At 49.2% G+C, this 13,762-nt stretch overlaps 1 protein-coding gene across 1 annotated transcript in view; it reads right to left on the bottom strand.

Moving 5' to 3' along the window:
• Positions 1 to 13,762, bottom strand: part of CFAP47 (cilia and flagella associated protein 47) — a 2,697,962-nt gene that overhangs the window by 2,658,724 nt on the left and 25,476 nt on the right. The window contains exons 2-3 of the mRNA XM_085622577.1: positions 8,418 to 8,569; positions 7,236 to 7,351 (exon numbers count right to left, since the gene is read on the bottom strand). Of these exons, the coding sequence (XP_085478703.1) occupies positions 7,236 to 7,351; positions 8,418 to 8,569 (268 nt within the window). The remainder of the gene's footprint in view (positions 1 to 7,235; positions 7,352 to 8,417; positions 8,570 to 13,762) is intronic.

Raw genomic sequence — 13,762 nt, 5'->3', positions numbered from 1 at the left:
TTGGAGGTCAACTCCGTGAGGGGCCCCGCGAGGCTACCATCGTTTTTAATGAACCTCCGGTAGTACCCTGTAAGGCCCAGGAAGGCCCGGACCTCCGTCTGAGTGGTGGGGGGCTCTCAGGACTTGATGGCGTCGATCTTCGGTTGGAGGGGGGCGACCTGCCCGCTGCCCACCTGATGCCCCAGGTAGACCACGGAGCCTTGCCCGAGCTGGCATTTGCTGGCCTTCACGGTTAGTCCGGCTTGGCGCAGGGCCATTAGTACTTGCCGGAGGTGCTGGAGATGCTCGTGCCATTGAGAGCTGAATACGGCGATGTCGTCAAGGTACGCTGCGCTGAACTCCTCGAGTCCGGCCAGGACCTTGTTCACCAACCGCTGGAACGTGGCTGGGGCGTTCTTCATCCCGAACGGCATGACCCTGAAGCGGTAGTGTCCATCTGGTGTGGAGAAGGCGGAGCGTTCTTTCGCTCCCTCCGTGAGAGCAATCTGCCAGTATCCGCAGGTCAGGTCGAAAGTGCTGAGAAACCGTGCGGCCCCAAGGCGGTCAATGAGCTCGTCGGCGCGGGGAATAGGGTGAGCGTCTGCTCGGGTGACCGCATTGAGCCCCCGGTAGTCCACACAGAATCTTAGTTCGGGGGCGACCCCAGGGGAAGCCGCTTTCGGGACCAGAACTACCGGGCTGGCCCAGGGGCTGTCGGAGGGTTCGATTACTCCAAGGGTTAGCATCTTCTGTACCTCGGTCTTGATGCAGGTGCGGACCCGGTCAGGCACCCGGTAGGCTCGGTGTCTCACAGGCGGGCTGTCGCCGGTGTCCACGTCGTGGACACACCAGTCGGTGACCCTTGGAATGAGGGAGAAGAGGTCTGCGAATTGTCTGAGCAGCTGGCAGCAGTCGTCGGACTGTTGGGGAGTGAGGGTGGTTGAAAGTCTCACTCCCTCCACGGAACCATCCAGGTCTTTAGCGCACAGGGGGTCGGGCAGGGGTTCGGTGTCTTCTTCCGCCCCATCATCGGTGGCCAGTAGCAAACTTAACTCCGTTCTCACAAAGTGGGGCTTGAGACGGTTCACGTGGAGGACCCGGAGGGGGTTCCGTGGGGACTGTACATCGATCAGGTACGTGACCTGACTCTTCCGCTCGATCACCTTGAAGGGACCAGTCCATTTGTCTTGTAGGGCGCAGGGCTTCACCGGGGCCATGACCCAAACCTGCTGGCCCGGCTGGAACTCGACCAGGGTTGCGTTCTGGTCATACCAGCGCTTCATTTCTTCTTGGCTGGCCTCGAGGTTAGCCTCTGCGAGTTCTCTGAACTTCCTCGTCTGGTTGCGGAGCGCCAGGATGTAGCGGAACACATCAGGGGGTGTCCCCCGGGGCTTGTCTCCCAGCCCTCTTTGACCAGGCTCAGGGGCCCTTGGACGGGGTGTCCGTATAGCAGTTCGAAGGGGCTAGACCCCAGAGACTTTTGGGGAACTTCTCGGTACGCGAACAGGAGGCAAGGGAGGAGGACGTCCCATCTCCGGCGCAGGGGCTCTTCGAGGCCCAGGATCATTCCCTTCAGGGTTCGGTTGAAGCGTTCCACTAGGCCGTTGCCCTGGGGGTGGTAGGGGGTCGTGAACTTATATGTGACTCCGCACTGCTGCCACAGGGACTTCATGTAGCGGGATATGAAGTTAGTGCCGCGATCACTCACAACCTCGCGGGGAAATCCGACACGGGAGAAGATCCCCATGAGAGCCCGGCCCACCACGGGGGCCGTCACGGTGCGGAGGGGAATGGCCTCGGGGTAGCGGGTGGCATGGTCCACCAGGACAAGGATGAAGCGGTGGCCCTGGGCGGTCTTCGGATCCAGGGGTCCCACGATGTCGATGCCGACCCGCTCGAACGGGGTACTCACAACGGGAAACGGTTGTAAGGGAGCTTTGCGTTTTCCGCCACTCTTCCCACTGCCCTGGCACGTGAGGCAGGATTTGCAGTGTACTTCTACATTCGCTCGCATCTTGGGCCAATAGAAGTGGGTAACTAATCGCTGATATGTTTTGTCTTGGCCTAAGTGTCCTGCCAAGGGTACATCGTGGGCCAGGCCCAGGAGGAGGCTTCGGAAACGCAGGGGTACCACCAGTACTCGGGCTGCGCCTAGCTCGGCTGACTTTTGTTCGCTGTATAGGAGGCCATTGTCCCAATAGACCCAATGGGTTCCGGTTCGGTCACCGGCGGACTGGGCTTCGGCTTGTTGTCTGAGTCCCACGAGGGAAGGGCAGGTGGCCTGTTCCTGGCAGAACTCTTCACGGGAGGTCCCTCCCTCACAGCGCCATTGGGCCACCTCGGGCAGTTCTCCAAGCTCAGTCAGTGCCTCAGGGGCGGACAGTTCCGGCCCCTCTCCCGGGTCCGTGGCTTCTCCTCCGTCCAAAGGAGGGTTGTCCGGCTCTGGTAGGGCGTCCCGGTCCTCAGGGACAGTGTTCGGGGCGCGGGCCTCGCTACCCGCGGCGAGAGGCAATCGCGCGGTCATGGAGCGCGTGGTGGCGCAGACCCATTCTGGTAGGCCCATCATCTCGAGATGGGCTCTTCGTTCCACTTGCCCCCACGGGGAACTCTCCAGGTCGTTGCCCAGGAGGCAGTCTACGGGCTGTGATGTTCGGACGGCTACCTTCAATTCTCCGGAGACCCCTCCCCACTCGAAAGGCACCAGAGCCATCTGGCAGAGGCTCTCAGAATTGTCGGCGGATATGACCGGACAGAGGGCACCGGTTAGGATCTGGGCTTCTGAGATTAGGCTGCGGTGGACCGCGGTGACACTCGCCCCGGTGTCGCGGAGGCCTTCGACTCGGTGGCCGTTGATGGTCACCTGCTGTCGGTATTTCTTTGTGTTGGCGGGCAAGGGTGTCCCGGGGACCATTTCTCGATCACCAAGGGAGACCAGGGCCATGGCCGCTGGTTCCCATTCTTCGGAGTCCTCCATCTCTTCCCCCAGAGCCACGGAGGCCATCTGCCGGGCCGGGGTTTGGTCGTTGCGGTTCGCTGATACTGGGGACACTGGGGGTCATTGGCATAGTGTCCGGGCTGTTGGCAGCGGAAGCAGGTGATCCTAGCTCGTGGACCTAGCCGTCCTGGGGCTCCGGCGCTGGCTGGGGACGGGGCTGAACCTGCCGCTGATGGGCTGCTGGGGGGGCTGTGTGAGGGCCCCCCGGGGAAGTCTCTTGTTCGGCCGTGGTTTCCTCCGCCCCTCTGGCGGGGGGGCCCTTGACTGTAGCGGCCGTAGTCCCCCACGGGGCCCCGAGTGGCCCGGGTGTTCACCCAACGATCAGCCTCAGCGGCCCGCATCCGAGGGTCGGTGAGCTTACTGTCCAGGAGATGTTGGCGCAGTTCTACAAAGCAATTGGCCGCTAAATGTTCCCAGGCAATCAGATCAAACAGTTCTTCGAAGGTGGAGACCTTGCTGCCCTTGATCCACCCGTCCAAGGCTCGGCTGTAAAAGTTCACGTACTCTACCCACGTGGTGCCCGGTATCTTCTTGCAATCTCGGAACCGTTGTCGGTACATTTCGGGGGTGAGTCCATACCGGCCCACGAGGGCTTCCTTCATGTGGCTGTAGGAGTTCATGACCATGGAGGGCAGATCTAGCAGGGTGTCTCTTCCTTCGCTTAAGAACCGGCCCCATAGGCCAGCCCCCCAATCCTTCTGCGGGACTGGGTGAGAGGTCATGGCGACTTCGTAGGCCTTAAACCACTGCTGGATATCGTCATTTTTGTAATACTCTTTTACCACATCCTTGGGGATGTGGACTTTGGTTTCCCCGGTGGGAGCGGACGGTGGATTCCCGGACGGCTGTGACTTTTCGTTTTTAGCCCGCCACTCGATCTCCTTCAGGCTGCGTTCATGTTCCAGCTGGAGTTTTTTTTCGTCGTGCTCTCTTTGGCGTCTCTTCTCCTCGAGTTCCCCTTGTAGCCGTAACTGCTCGACGGCTAACTTTTTCTCTGCCAGTTTTATTTCTCCCTCGATTTTTAGCTTTGCCAGTTCAAGTTTGTGGTTGCGGCTTCTCTCTCGGTCCGCTAGCTCCTCGGGGGACAGGTTCCCCTCTGGCCCGTTGTTTCTCACCGGGATGCTTGGTGGTTCATGGGCAGAGTCTCCTTCCGTTTGGGTCGGGGGCGCCCCCGTCTCGACCCAGGTTTTCAATACTTTGTGGAAGTCTTCCTTTGTGCTTAATCCGGTGGTAGTGATGCCAAGGTCCTTGCAAAACTGTTTTAATTCTCTATGCGTGTAATAGTCCAATTGATCCTCTCGGAACGGTGAGCTTATTTCGGTACCTGCAGCACCCAGGGAGGTTTCTCCTTCCATCTCTGTTTGGTAGTGCGTCAGTCGTTCACCGCACGCTCTCTTTCGGTGTCGGCTCGGATCCCGGCCTCTGCCACCAAATGTTGGAAAGGCGTTCGCCGGAGGGGGGTTCGATACCGGTCTTGCCCACCCCTTTGACCCACCTCTCCCAAGTAGGCCGAACCAGGCGCGCACACCCTGAGCTAACACTACGAACAGAGTGACACCACACGTATTCTTTGTAGGACGATAGGTTCTTTTATCGATGGTTTCAAGGGATCTTTATGATCCAAGGTGCAAGCAGTACAGCAGTGGCACAAGGTACCACAAATCGGTAGTGGGGAATGGGGGTAGCGGGACAGTCTTTAAAGGTAGTGTCTCTGCGAAGTACCCTGCGGATAGCTCACAATCCTCGAGCTGGAGGGTGTCGTGTCTCTGGGCGATCTCTTACCGAGTCGTCCTCAAGGGGAGCGCCGCGAGTCTCTCAGCAGGCACAGGTGGTCGGAGTTCGGGAGCCGCGATTCCGTCAGCAGGGCTCAGATGGTTCAATAGCTGGGGGCCGCGAGTCACTCAGCAGGCCCAGGTGGTTCAGTGTTCGGGAGCCGCGATCTCGTCAGCAGGGCTCAGATGGTTCAATAGCGAGAGGCCGCGAGTCACTCAGCAGGCCCAGGTGACTTCAGCGTTCAGGAGCCGCGACAGCGTCAGCAGGCTCGGATGGTTCCAGGTCTTCTCTACATTCGTCCCCCCGGCACCCCTTGTTATACTCCCCCTGCCTTTGAAGTCCGGAGTCCTCGCAGAGGGGGGCCTGGGGTGACGGAGGGGGTTCGGCGGGATTTCCTGCCGCTCACTTCTTTGGTCTTTTCAGGTGGGTCTGGGAGGGACCCCAGACGCTCGGCAGGGGAGGCGCCTGCTCCCCAGGGGCCTGGTGGCCGATTGAGTCTTCCCGGGGGAAGGCGACCCGAGGTGTGACTGGGCTGGCGCCTCTGGGTCTGGCTCGAGGGTTCCCGCTCCCTTGGTCGGACATGCGTGGTAGGGTGTCGAGTCTGTCAGGGCTCTGGCCGGCCCTCGGATCTGGGTGGCTGGGGCGGCCGGAGTCGGAGATGTCGTGTCTTGAGGGTGGTTGTAGGTTGGCTGGATGATTGGGAGGGCAACGCCGTAAGGCCGGTCTCACAATCATCGTTCTTTAGCTCACTTCACCACCCCAGTTCAGACACAGCTATATGCAAATCAGTCTTGACCCTGTGCCTCAGCGCTCTGTTCATCCTCTCCTTGTGTTTGCCTAACCATGGACTGCCAAGATTTAAGATGACAGTGTTACCAAGATTTCCTGTGCTTAGCTGCTGGCAACCAAGCCAATAAGCAAGAAGGCTGCCGCTGCGTAGCCCAGTCATTGATGACCAGGAAGATGCAATTAGCTTAGTCCAGCCATTCTCTGGTTGGAGATGTTTCTTTCTAGATGGAGAGGGGTGCATGGATGCTTGTGGCCATTACCATGTGTAGGCATTGTTGGGGGTTTTCTTTCGTGGTCTGAGTAAAATTAGCAACATTGTTTTTGCTTGGAGAAAGTTAAAGTACCCTTAAGTCAGGCCCTTGGTTTTAATTTCTCTCTCACAACAGACATCAAGTGGCATTGCAAAAGTAAACCCCCAGCAAAATGCAGTGCCAAATACAAGTGTGCCAAAAAGGCTGTGATAACTCTATTCTCAGTTCCAAACGGTCAGTTTCGACTTGGGGCAGATACACTAGCATGAAAGGAACAAGGTAAGAACAGCATTCAAATTAAATCATAACGTGTCCAAGTTTAACTCTAATCAGATATTGCAATTATTGTGCTCTAGTACCCTATTTACAGTTATCAAGGGCTACTTGCACAATATTTGTAGTCCTTCGTAAATGTGTATTCCCACTTGTTTCTAAGACAGCAGTCTTAAAACACCCATGTTCCACACTTCCATGTGTTTTCACAGGGCTTTAAGTGGGGCGGGTCCTGCCAGTGCTCAGCACCGGTAGTTCTAAAAAGCAGGTGCTGAGACGGGTCCCTATCGGGCTGTCCATTTTTTTCCTCACCATCAGTGTGAAAGCAAATCCTAACTCTGCAACAGTGCCATCATTCACTGCCTTTGATGTAACTTCAAAAAGACTGTTACAGTACTTTCAGTCCCACCATTTCAAGACGGAAGCATTTTCAACATTACATGCACCGAATCCATAGTTATTGCGTATTTATCTTACGCAACTAACCACCATTAACGCCAACAGTCCTGGCTTTTTGTAGGTGGAATGTTACTACACCCATTGGACTCACAGGGCTTCAGCCCCCCCCCCCCTCCCCCGTCGTATGTGGCAGCCCGGGATGAGACAGCTTCCTGGGCACCCACACAGACGCAGCCGAGCACTTCAAAGGTCTTTAAAAGACCATTTGCATGTTAATGAGGCCTTGCTGTTGTTTCACCCCTTCTAAGAGCCCCTGCAGCTCCACTCTGCCTATTGCTTAAAGATTCAGCCCCCCCCCACGAAATTCTTAGCCCCCCCCCTCCCCCCGAAATTTGGCTCTAGTTGCGCCTCTGTTACTTATATTATATATCCGGATGCAATGACAATAGCAGCACAATCCCAGTCAGGGGGCACACCATGCTAAGCACAGACTTTTAACTTACGTGTTTTAAAGCCACACCATTAATTACATCGGCCACGGCCCTTTGAGAGACACACCACTCTCGCCCAGTTTTTCTAGACCATTTCAAGCCCTGCGATTTCCCGTGCATAAAAGTTTATTCTAAATACTCCCATTCGAAAACCTCATCTGGGGACCTGATGATAGCAGACTATTAGGAGTGCGTCCAGGCCTGGCAATTTTCACACTCTGGCGTTTTCCAAAGCACAACCATTTAACAAAACGTTGGAGCATTTAGGTGAAATGGGCCCCTTACCTGGGAAAGATCCATGATTCGTGATGCTAATTTCTTTGGAGATCACTTTGTTGTTTGCAATTAATGTACCGAAATTGACCTCTGTCTCCATTTCAAGCATACACGATGGAGTAAAGCTACGGGAGAAGATGCATTGGACAGTGTATTTAAGAGCACAATTTACGTATCTTTGACATTTTTTTTAGGTTTTACAACTTAACAGCTTGTACTCGAAACATAATTTTTAAGTAAAGCGGGAAAACAATGTCTATATTTTGTCAAACTACTAAACTTCAATTTAAAAAAAAGAAAAAAAACTTTTGCATAAAACTACCATAATGCTAGGCAGACAAGTAAATCTTTCCGGTATGTTAAAATATGTAAACTGAAGAAGCAACTGCCTCGATTCCAAAAAATGAAAGTGACTGCCTAATTTGTCATGTTACAGAGATCAATCTTCCATGAACAGTAAGATACTTTAAGATTTCTTTTCCTGTTCTATGGGGTATTGCGGGTCATGGTGACTATTAGTCGCGGATATCCAGGGTACAAACGTACAAATGTCATGCCAGACCTCTGACAGCACTCAGTCAATCTGTATGTCCATTTTAGTGATTAGTGACTGATCTTCTATTACTAGTGATCATGCTTTTTATGCAAGCAGATTTGGTTAAAACACAAGTTAGGGGGGCATCAAAAGTCAGCATAGATATTATAGCAAGGAACTAAATCTTTAAATACCAGGAATATGCAATTGCTATATGCAGAGTAGGGTTGGGTTATGCGGGGTATAGAAGGCTAAACTAGGACAAGCAATACAAAACACACAACTGTTCTTACACCAAACAACTTGGTGGCAAGATAGTCTTGTTTTTGTTCTCAATTTCCTTATACTGGACTAAAAAGATGTTAAAACTATGACTGGAATGCCAGGGGGTCACACCTACTTTCAGGCTCATGCAGGCCTTATTGGGAAAGTAGCTAAGTACAGTGTAAGTGCAACTTGACTGACAACACTATGGATGCGTAGTAACAAGAATGGAAGGTTACTTTTGTTGACTAGACCAAAGAGAAAAGTGAATGCCACAGTGATGGCGTACATCCTCAAGTGAAAAGAAGGGCTCTCTTTTTTCACAAATCAGACTCAATCTTCTTAGTGCACCTGTTAAAAATTGAGAAAAAAATGTTGATTAAATCACATACCCTAGCACAGGTATTGTTATTATTTGCCCGTCGACACAAATACTCAGTTTGTCCCGAACATCTTGCTTTGCGTTTGGTTGATATTCCACAGTAGCTGTCACTTGAAGCCCAGGTGCAACCGGTTTGTCTGGATTGGTAACATTCAGTGTAAACTGAAAGAAAAGCGCAAGAAACATCTTACTTTTAGACTGTTCATTTCGAAAAGTATTTCTAGATTATTTATTATTTCACAAATAAATCAAGTTCATAAATCATTATTCGTGTGAAAGAAATAATCTTGATGTCTGTAGGACTGCAGCACATCGTATATTTCACCAAGTTCTCTTCTGTGTCTTGGGATGCAGATCTAGACCTTCTTTAGATTTGGTTTTCAGGTTCTTTTTGTGCCAAAAACAGAATCAGATCATTGTGCAAATACAGGATTGCATGTAATGTCGTGACACTAACGTGATACGCCCAATGCGTACGCGTCAGGTCACGTGGTTTTTGAAGATAATAAAAGAGGGCTACGCACGCACGTAAGCACTTAGGCTACGGCGGCGGGGCCAGTACAACAGCCACACTGTGTCCGTCACCTTATTCCGGCATGATTAGGCCCAGTCCCGGTTCCTCGCCACCGGTAATTATATGCACGATCTCGTGTCGGACGGAGACCGCCGACACCACAATTGCACACTTAAAAATTCACATACAAAATCAACTGCAGGGCCAAGAGCGCGATTTGGATTTTTATCTCGAGGATGGATAATGGACAGGAAGAGAAGGCAGATCTCAAAGTCATTTGTGACTAGGACAAGGCTGGCATTGAAATCTCCACAAGCAGACATTCCGCGTGAACCTCCTTTTTCTGGTGATAAATGTTAATATGTTTTGAAATGTTCTTTTATACTAATTGTTCATTTCACATGTTTTTAACATATTGTGTGATTTTGGAATAAAAATATATATTTTTCCAATAAGTGCTTTAGCATCCCGAGTGCAATTTTAAACTAATACTGTGTGAATGTCACTAGTGGTGAACATGTTAGTGATTTAGATGTACAATACCTCCAAAGGGAACTATTATTTTGAACCTTCTGGTTTTTGGTGCTTTATCCCTTTGGTCCATTTGAGTCCCTCTCCTTGTTTTCAAGGTTCAAAGAAATCCTAGGACAAGACCAACACGTGTCATGTAGAAGATCAGAGGGAATCGGATATTGGATTTTGGTGGTGCTTGAAAGTTGTTTTTCTTAAAGACCATGTGACCTTCAAGAACCAGCCTTATAAAGCATCAGCATACTTTTGGTGGACATAGCATTGCAATACCAAAAGAGAAGCAAACGTTTGTTATCAAGATGTATAGAAGAAACAGCTGTCCTTTCATTCCTCCTTCCCAGTGCTCAATTTGTGCTGGTGGTTGCCAGTAGTGGCCACCAGCACTTGTTTCTGGGGACCGGTACTTATTTCTAGCATCAGATACTTCCTTAGTGCAAGAGTGGGAAAACACAGATCAGAAAGACAGAGAGAAGAAAGTAAGCAAAACCGTCACAAAGAGAGAAAGCAGGAACCTGCAATAGTGAGAAATGGGGTAGGGAGCGTCTGGTAGTGGATTAAAGACTAGCAATCTTGGCATTCGTCAGGCTGACTTTCGATTGCACTATCTGCTGGCTTCCGAGCAGAGCTTTTGGCACAGACACTCTTTCTTTTACAAATGAAACACTGCTCCTTCCTCACTCCACTCATTAACAATCAGTGCTACCGGACTCGGTGGTGAGGCGGGGAGGACAGTGAGGGTGGCGAGGGGTGGGAGAGTAGGTCGGGGAAATGAAAAAGATAAAATAAAAAAAACACTTACCTGGCTACGGCCGGTGTTGCTGCCAACTCTCCTCCAAACCTCTTCATCTTCTTGTCTTCCTCCTGCCAGGAGGCCGTCAGCAGGAAGCACCCGAGCTCCCAAGCTCCCCCGACCAATCACAACGGTCTGAGTGCCGCAGTTCAGCGTTCAGACTAAGCTTGGGAGCCTGGGGAATGTTCTCCACCCAGGCTGTAATGCAGCCTGAATGGAGAACATGGCAAGTGCGCATGACCGTTTTGGGCGGCCTGAGAGAGCTAGTCAAAATGTCAGGCACACTTGGAGTGCCACCATTCCTCCCCCTGCAGTGCTCTTGCATCACAGGGTCCAGCCTCACCCCTAGGAAACAACGGAGCCACTGCAGTAGGAAAAAGAAAATGATAATAACGTTACGTTATTATAATTATTTTCCTTTTTTCACTACTCGGAGTGGGGCAACTCTCCTACGCCTAAGTGGAGGAGTCGCCACTGTTAACAATTTACCCACAGTTTGGCGTTCCTTTACTCCTGCATTCAGGTGTGCATCTATCAATAGTGGCCGTTAGAGCAGTACCCAGTACCCAGTCCAGTGTGTCTATCCCAGTCTACATCCCATGATGTTTTAAAGCATAATTTTCCAGACTAGTCATCTTCTGATCTGTGCAGTTAATCAAGAGAGTATTTATATGAATTCATGAAAATGTAGGCTCTTCAAATGGACTTGTACTGCTTTATGTTAGACTCTTTTCTTGCAGCACATATAAGACCAATGTTGTCAATGATGCCATGATGTTCAAATGCTGGTTTATCAAGAAGTAAGCTAACAAGCTCTGTGATGGTAAGGAGTGGTAAAGAAGGATCCCTTCCCCTCACATTTAACAAAAATGGGCAGCGATAATCTCTCCAAGATGCCTAAAATACTGTCACTGGCTCATTTAGAAGGGCATAAACTTTTCTCGAATTATATTGAATAAAACTTTCTTTACTGCCTGTTTTGCCACCACAGGGACCTCAAATTCAGAAAGAGCCTTAAAACATGGCTGTTTTCATTGTCCTAAACTCCCCCGTCACACCATCAGCGAGCTCTGTAAACACTAGCGCCGAGACACCCGTAGGGGTATTTGCGCGCTTTAAAAATTGCAATAAATAAATAAATAAATAAAATAAAGTGGACTTATGTGAACACACAATCTGTGTGCAGTGGCTGCTCACCTTAATTGACCCGACAGCATTTTCTCCTTGAGAAAAAGGAGGCAGTAAATCCTAATTTTGTTGATTTACATCCTATGCAAATTATCTCCTCCATGAAAATTTATATTCTATTTCTATTGGATTTGTAGAGTGGATGGCTACCCAAAGGCATCTGGCTCTTGTTTTCATCATGCATAATTTCTATGTTCCAGTGACCTCTTTTGACCAGCCCTCCTTAACAGAAAAGCTGTTTTTTTGGGGGTAGATATTGCGTTAAGGGTAGAGGATTAATGAACTGGAACTTTGGCTTGTGCTTAGTTGCCATGTACTAGTTTGTAATGCTATATAAGATTAATGATTGGTAGACAGTGTGGACCTTTGAGCTATTTGGTATTCCATTTCTACAATTCTAAGACTTTTAGCATAAAGATTATGTCTGGTCTTAATCCTGGGTCTCATGCTTCTACTGAAGAAACTTGACACAACCTGGGGGTTTTCAGAGCTCAGAAATGTTAATAAGAATAAAGAAGTTCTAGCAAATCTTCAGTTTATGCACCCAACACTTAAAGTGGACTTAACCATAGAAATACAGCAGCGGATGACATAATTCCCAAGACAGATTGTCTACTGCATTTTCAAATGTTTAAAGGAACTCTTTGATTTTCAGTTCTTCAACGACTTCAAGCAGTTTTAGTCAAAGAAAGGGAAACATCGGTAAGCTTCTAGAAGTTTGTGGCCACTAATGTTGACATTTGCATGGCTTTAACATGAACCCTTCCTTTTGCTTTCCTAAGCATCACTTGCTGGATTCAATTTACAGAAAGGGTGCTGTTTTAATCATCAAGTTCTACATTTGCTTGAACATAATCAGCATTTTCAATCTCACCCTAACTTGCTGATTGGCTACAAGATAAAGCTCCCAGCCACTTAGGAAGGATTCAGAACAACGATATCTAGCAAGAGAAAATTAGCTTCATGCTTACTGTAGTAATCCTAGTCCTGGTTTGATGATCCTTTGAGAATAACCCAACCAACTCTTCAGAGCGTATACACTCCATTAACTGTGTATGTTATTATGTACTTATTTATCTTCAAAGCTCACCCACTATACCCCTTCCAGATACTTAAGATCATGCGACAAGGCCGTGCTCAAAGTCCTCAGGTTCAGTAAACCCAGCTCAGGTTGCAGATCGTTCTCCTTTCTTGCCCCCCATTATTGGAATAAACTGCCACTGCAATTACATACTAGTGACAATTTTTCCATTTTAGGTAAGTACTTAAGAACCATCTATTTTAAGGATAGCTCCTACAATTTGACGTCCTGGTGTCACGCCGAGATATCCCTTGGGGGGGGGGGGGGGGGTCATTCGAGCATGGAATAAATCAAATAACATATGTCAGAATCATGCATAATCTGGTTGAGAATGGCTGGTGACTCATAGGAAGAGGCCCAACATTTGCTTGTAAACCAACAATCACACCAGGGTTTCACCAATGCTCTTTAAATGAATACAGTTCTTTTGGATAGGCTTTATTTGCAGACCAGGTACTCCCAACGGGCTGCAAAGGACGTAAAACCAGGACCAGGAGCATCAGGTGTATAATGGTATAACTTTTCTTTAGAAAACTCTGACCAATTCCGAGTGCCCTATCATTAGAAAGCAATCAACATGTGTTGAAGACAACCGAGAAGAAAGGTTTGGACACAGGGCTTGGTTAAGACAAGTGATCCTCTCAGGAGACAGCCCTGCATCTAAAAATGTGATGCTGCTGGTGAAATATGATGGTACAGTACTAAATTGTGTTCAAATTGCAAAGGTTCATTAGTTAAATGAGCTTGAAAAAGAGGCATTCAGTCATAAAATGCAGAGTACTCTGAAACACACACACACACACACACATACACGGGTTAAGGCTGCGTTTTATAAAACAGCAATAAATAAGAGTAAGATACATAATTACCTTGCAGGGAAAGGATTGAAAGATGAAAATATTGAACTTTCTAAAGAAGATAAATGTAATATCAAGGGCAGCCCTTGTCAGAGGAGCAAGTCTTGGCCTAGAGGTCATGATAAGTTTAATAGATTAGTGGTCTCAGAAGTTACATCTGGGGAAAAGTAATTAAACAAAAGGGTAAAGAACTATGCTAAACCGCCTCCCATTAGAAGTGGTGAAGACAAAAACCGTTAATTATGTTTTTTTAAAGCTAGGACAGGTGCATTGAAATAGTCATATAGGACATTCAGGGTAAAGCTCAACACCACACTCGACTAAAATACACAAGGATACGTGGTGCCGATAAGCGTGGTCATCAATATTGCCAATTTTCTGCTGTAAAAAATGC

Source organism: Triturus cristatus, chromosome 8, assembly GCF_964204655.1.
Source record: "Triturus cristatus chromosome 8, aTriCri1.1, whole genome shotgun sequence".
Classification (NCBI taxonomy): domain Eukaryota; kingdom Metazoa; phylum Chordata; class Amphibia; order Caudata; family Salamandridae; genus Triturus; species Triturus cristatus.
This window is presented reverse-complemented; position numbering and strand designations above follow the sequence as displayed.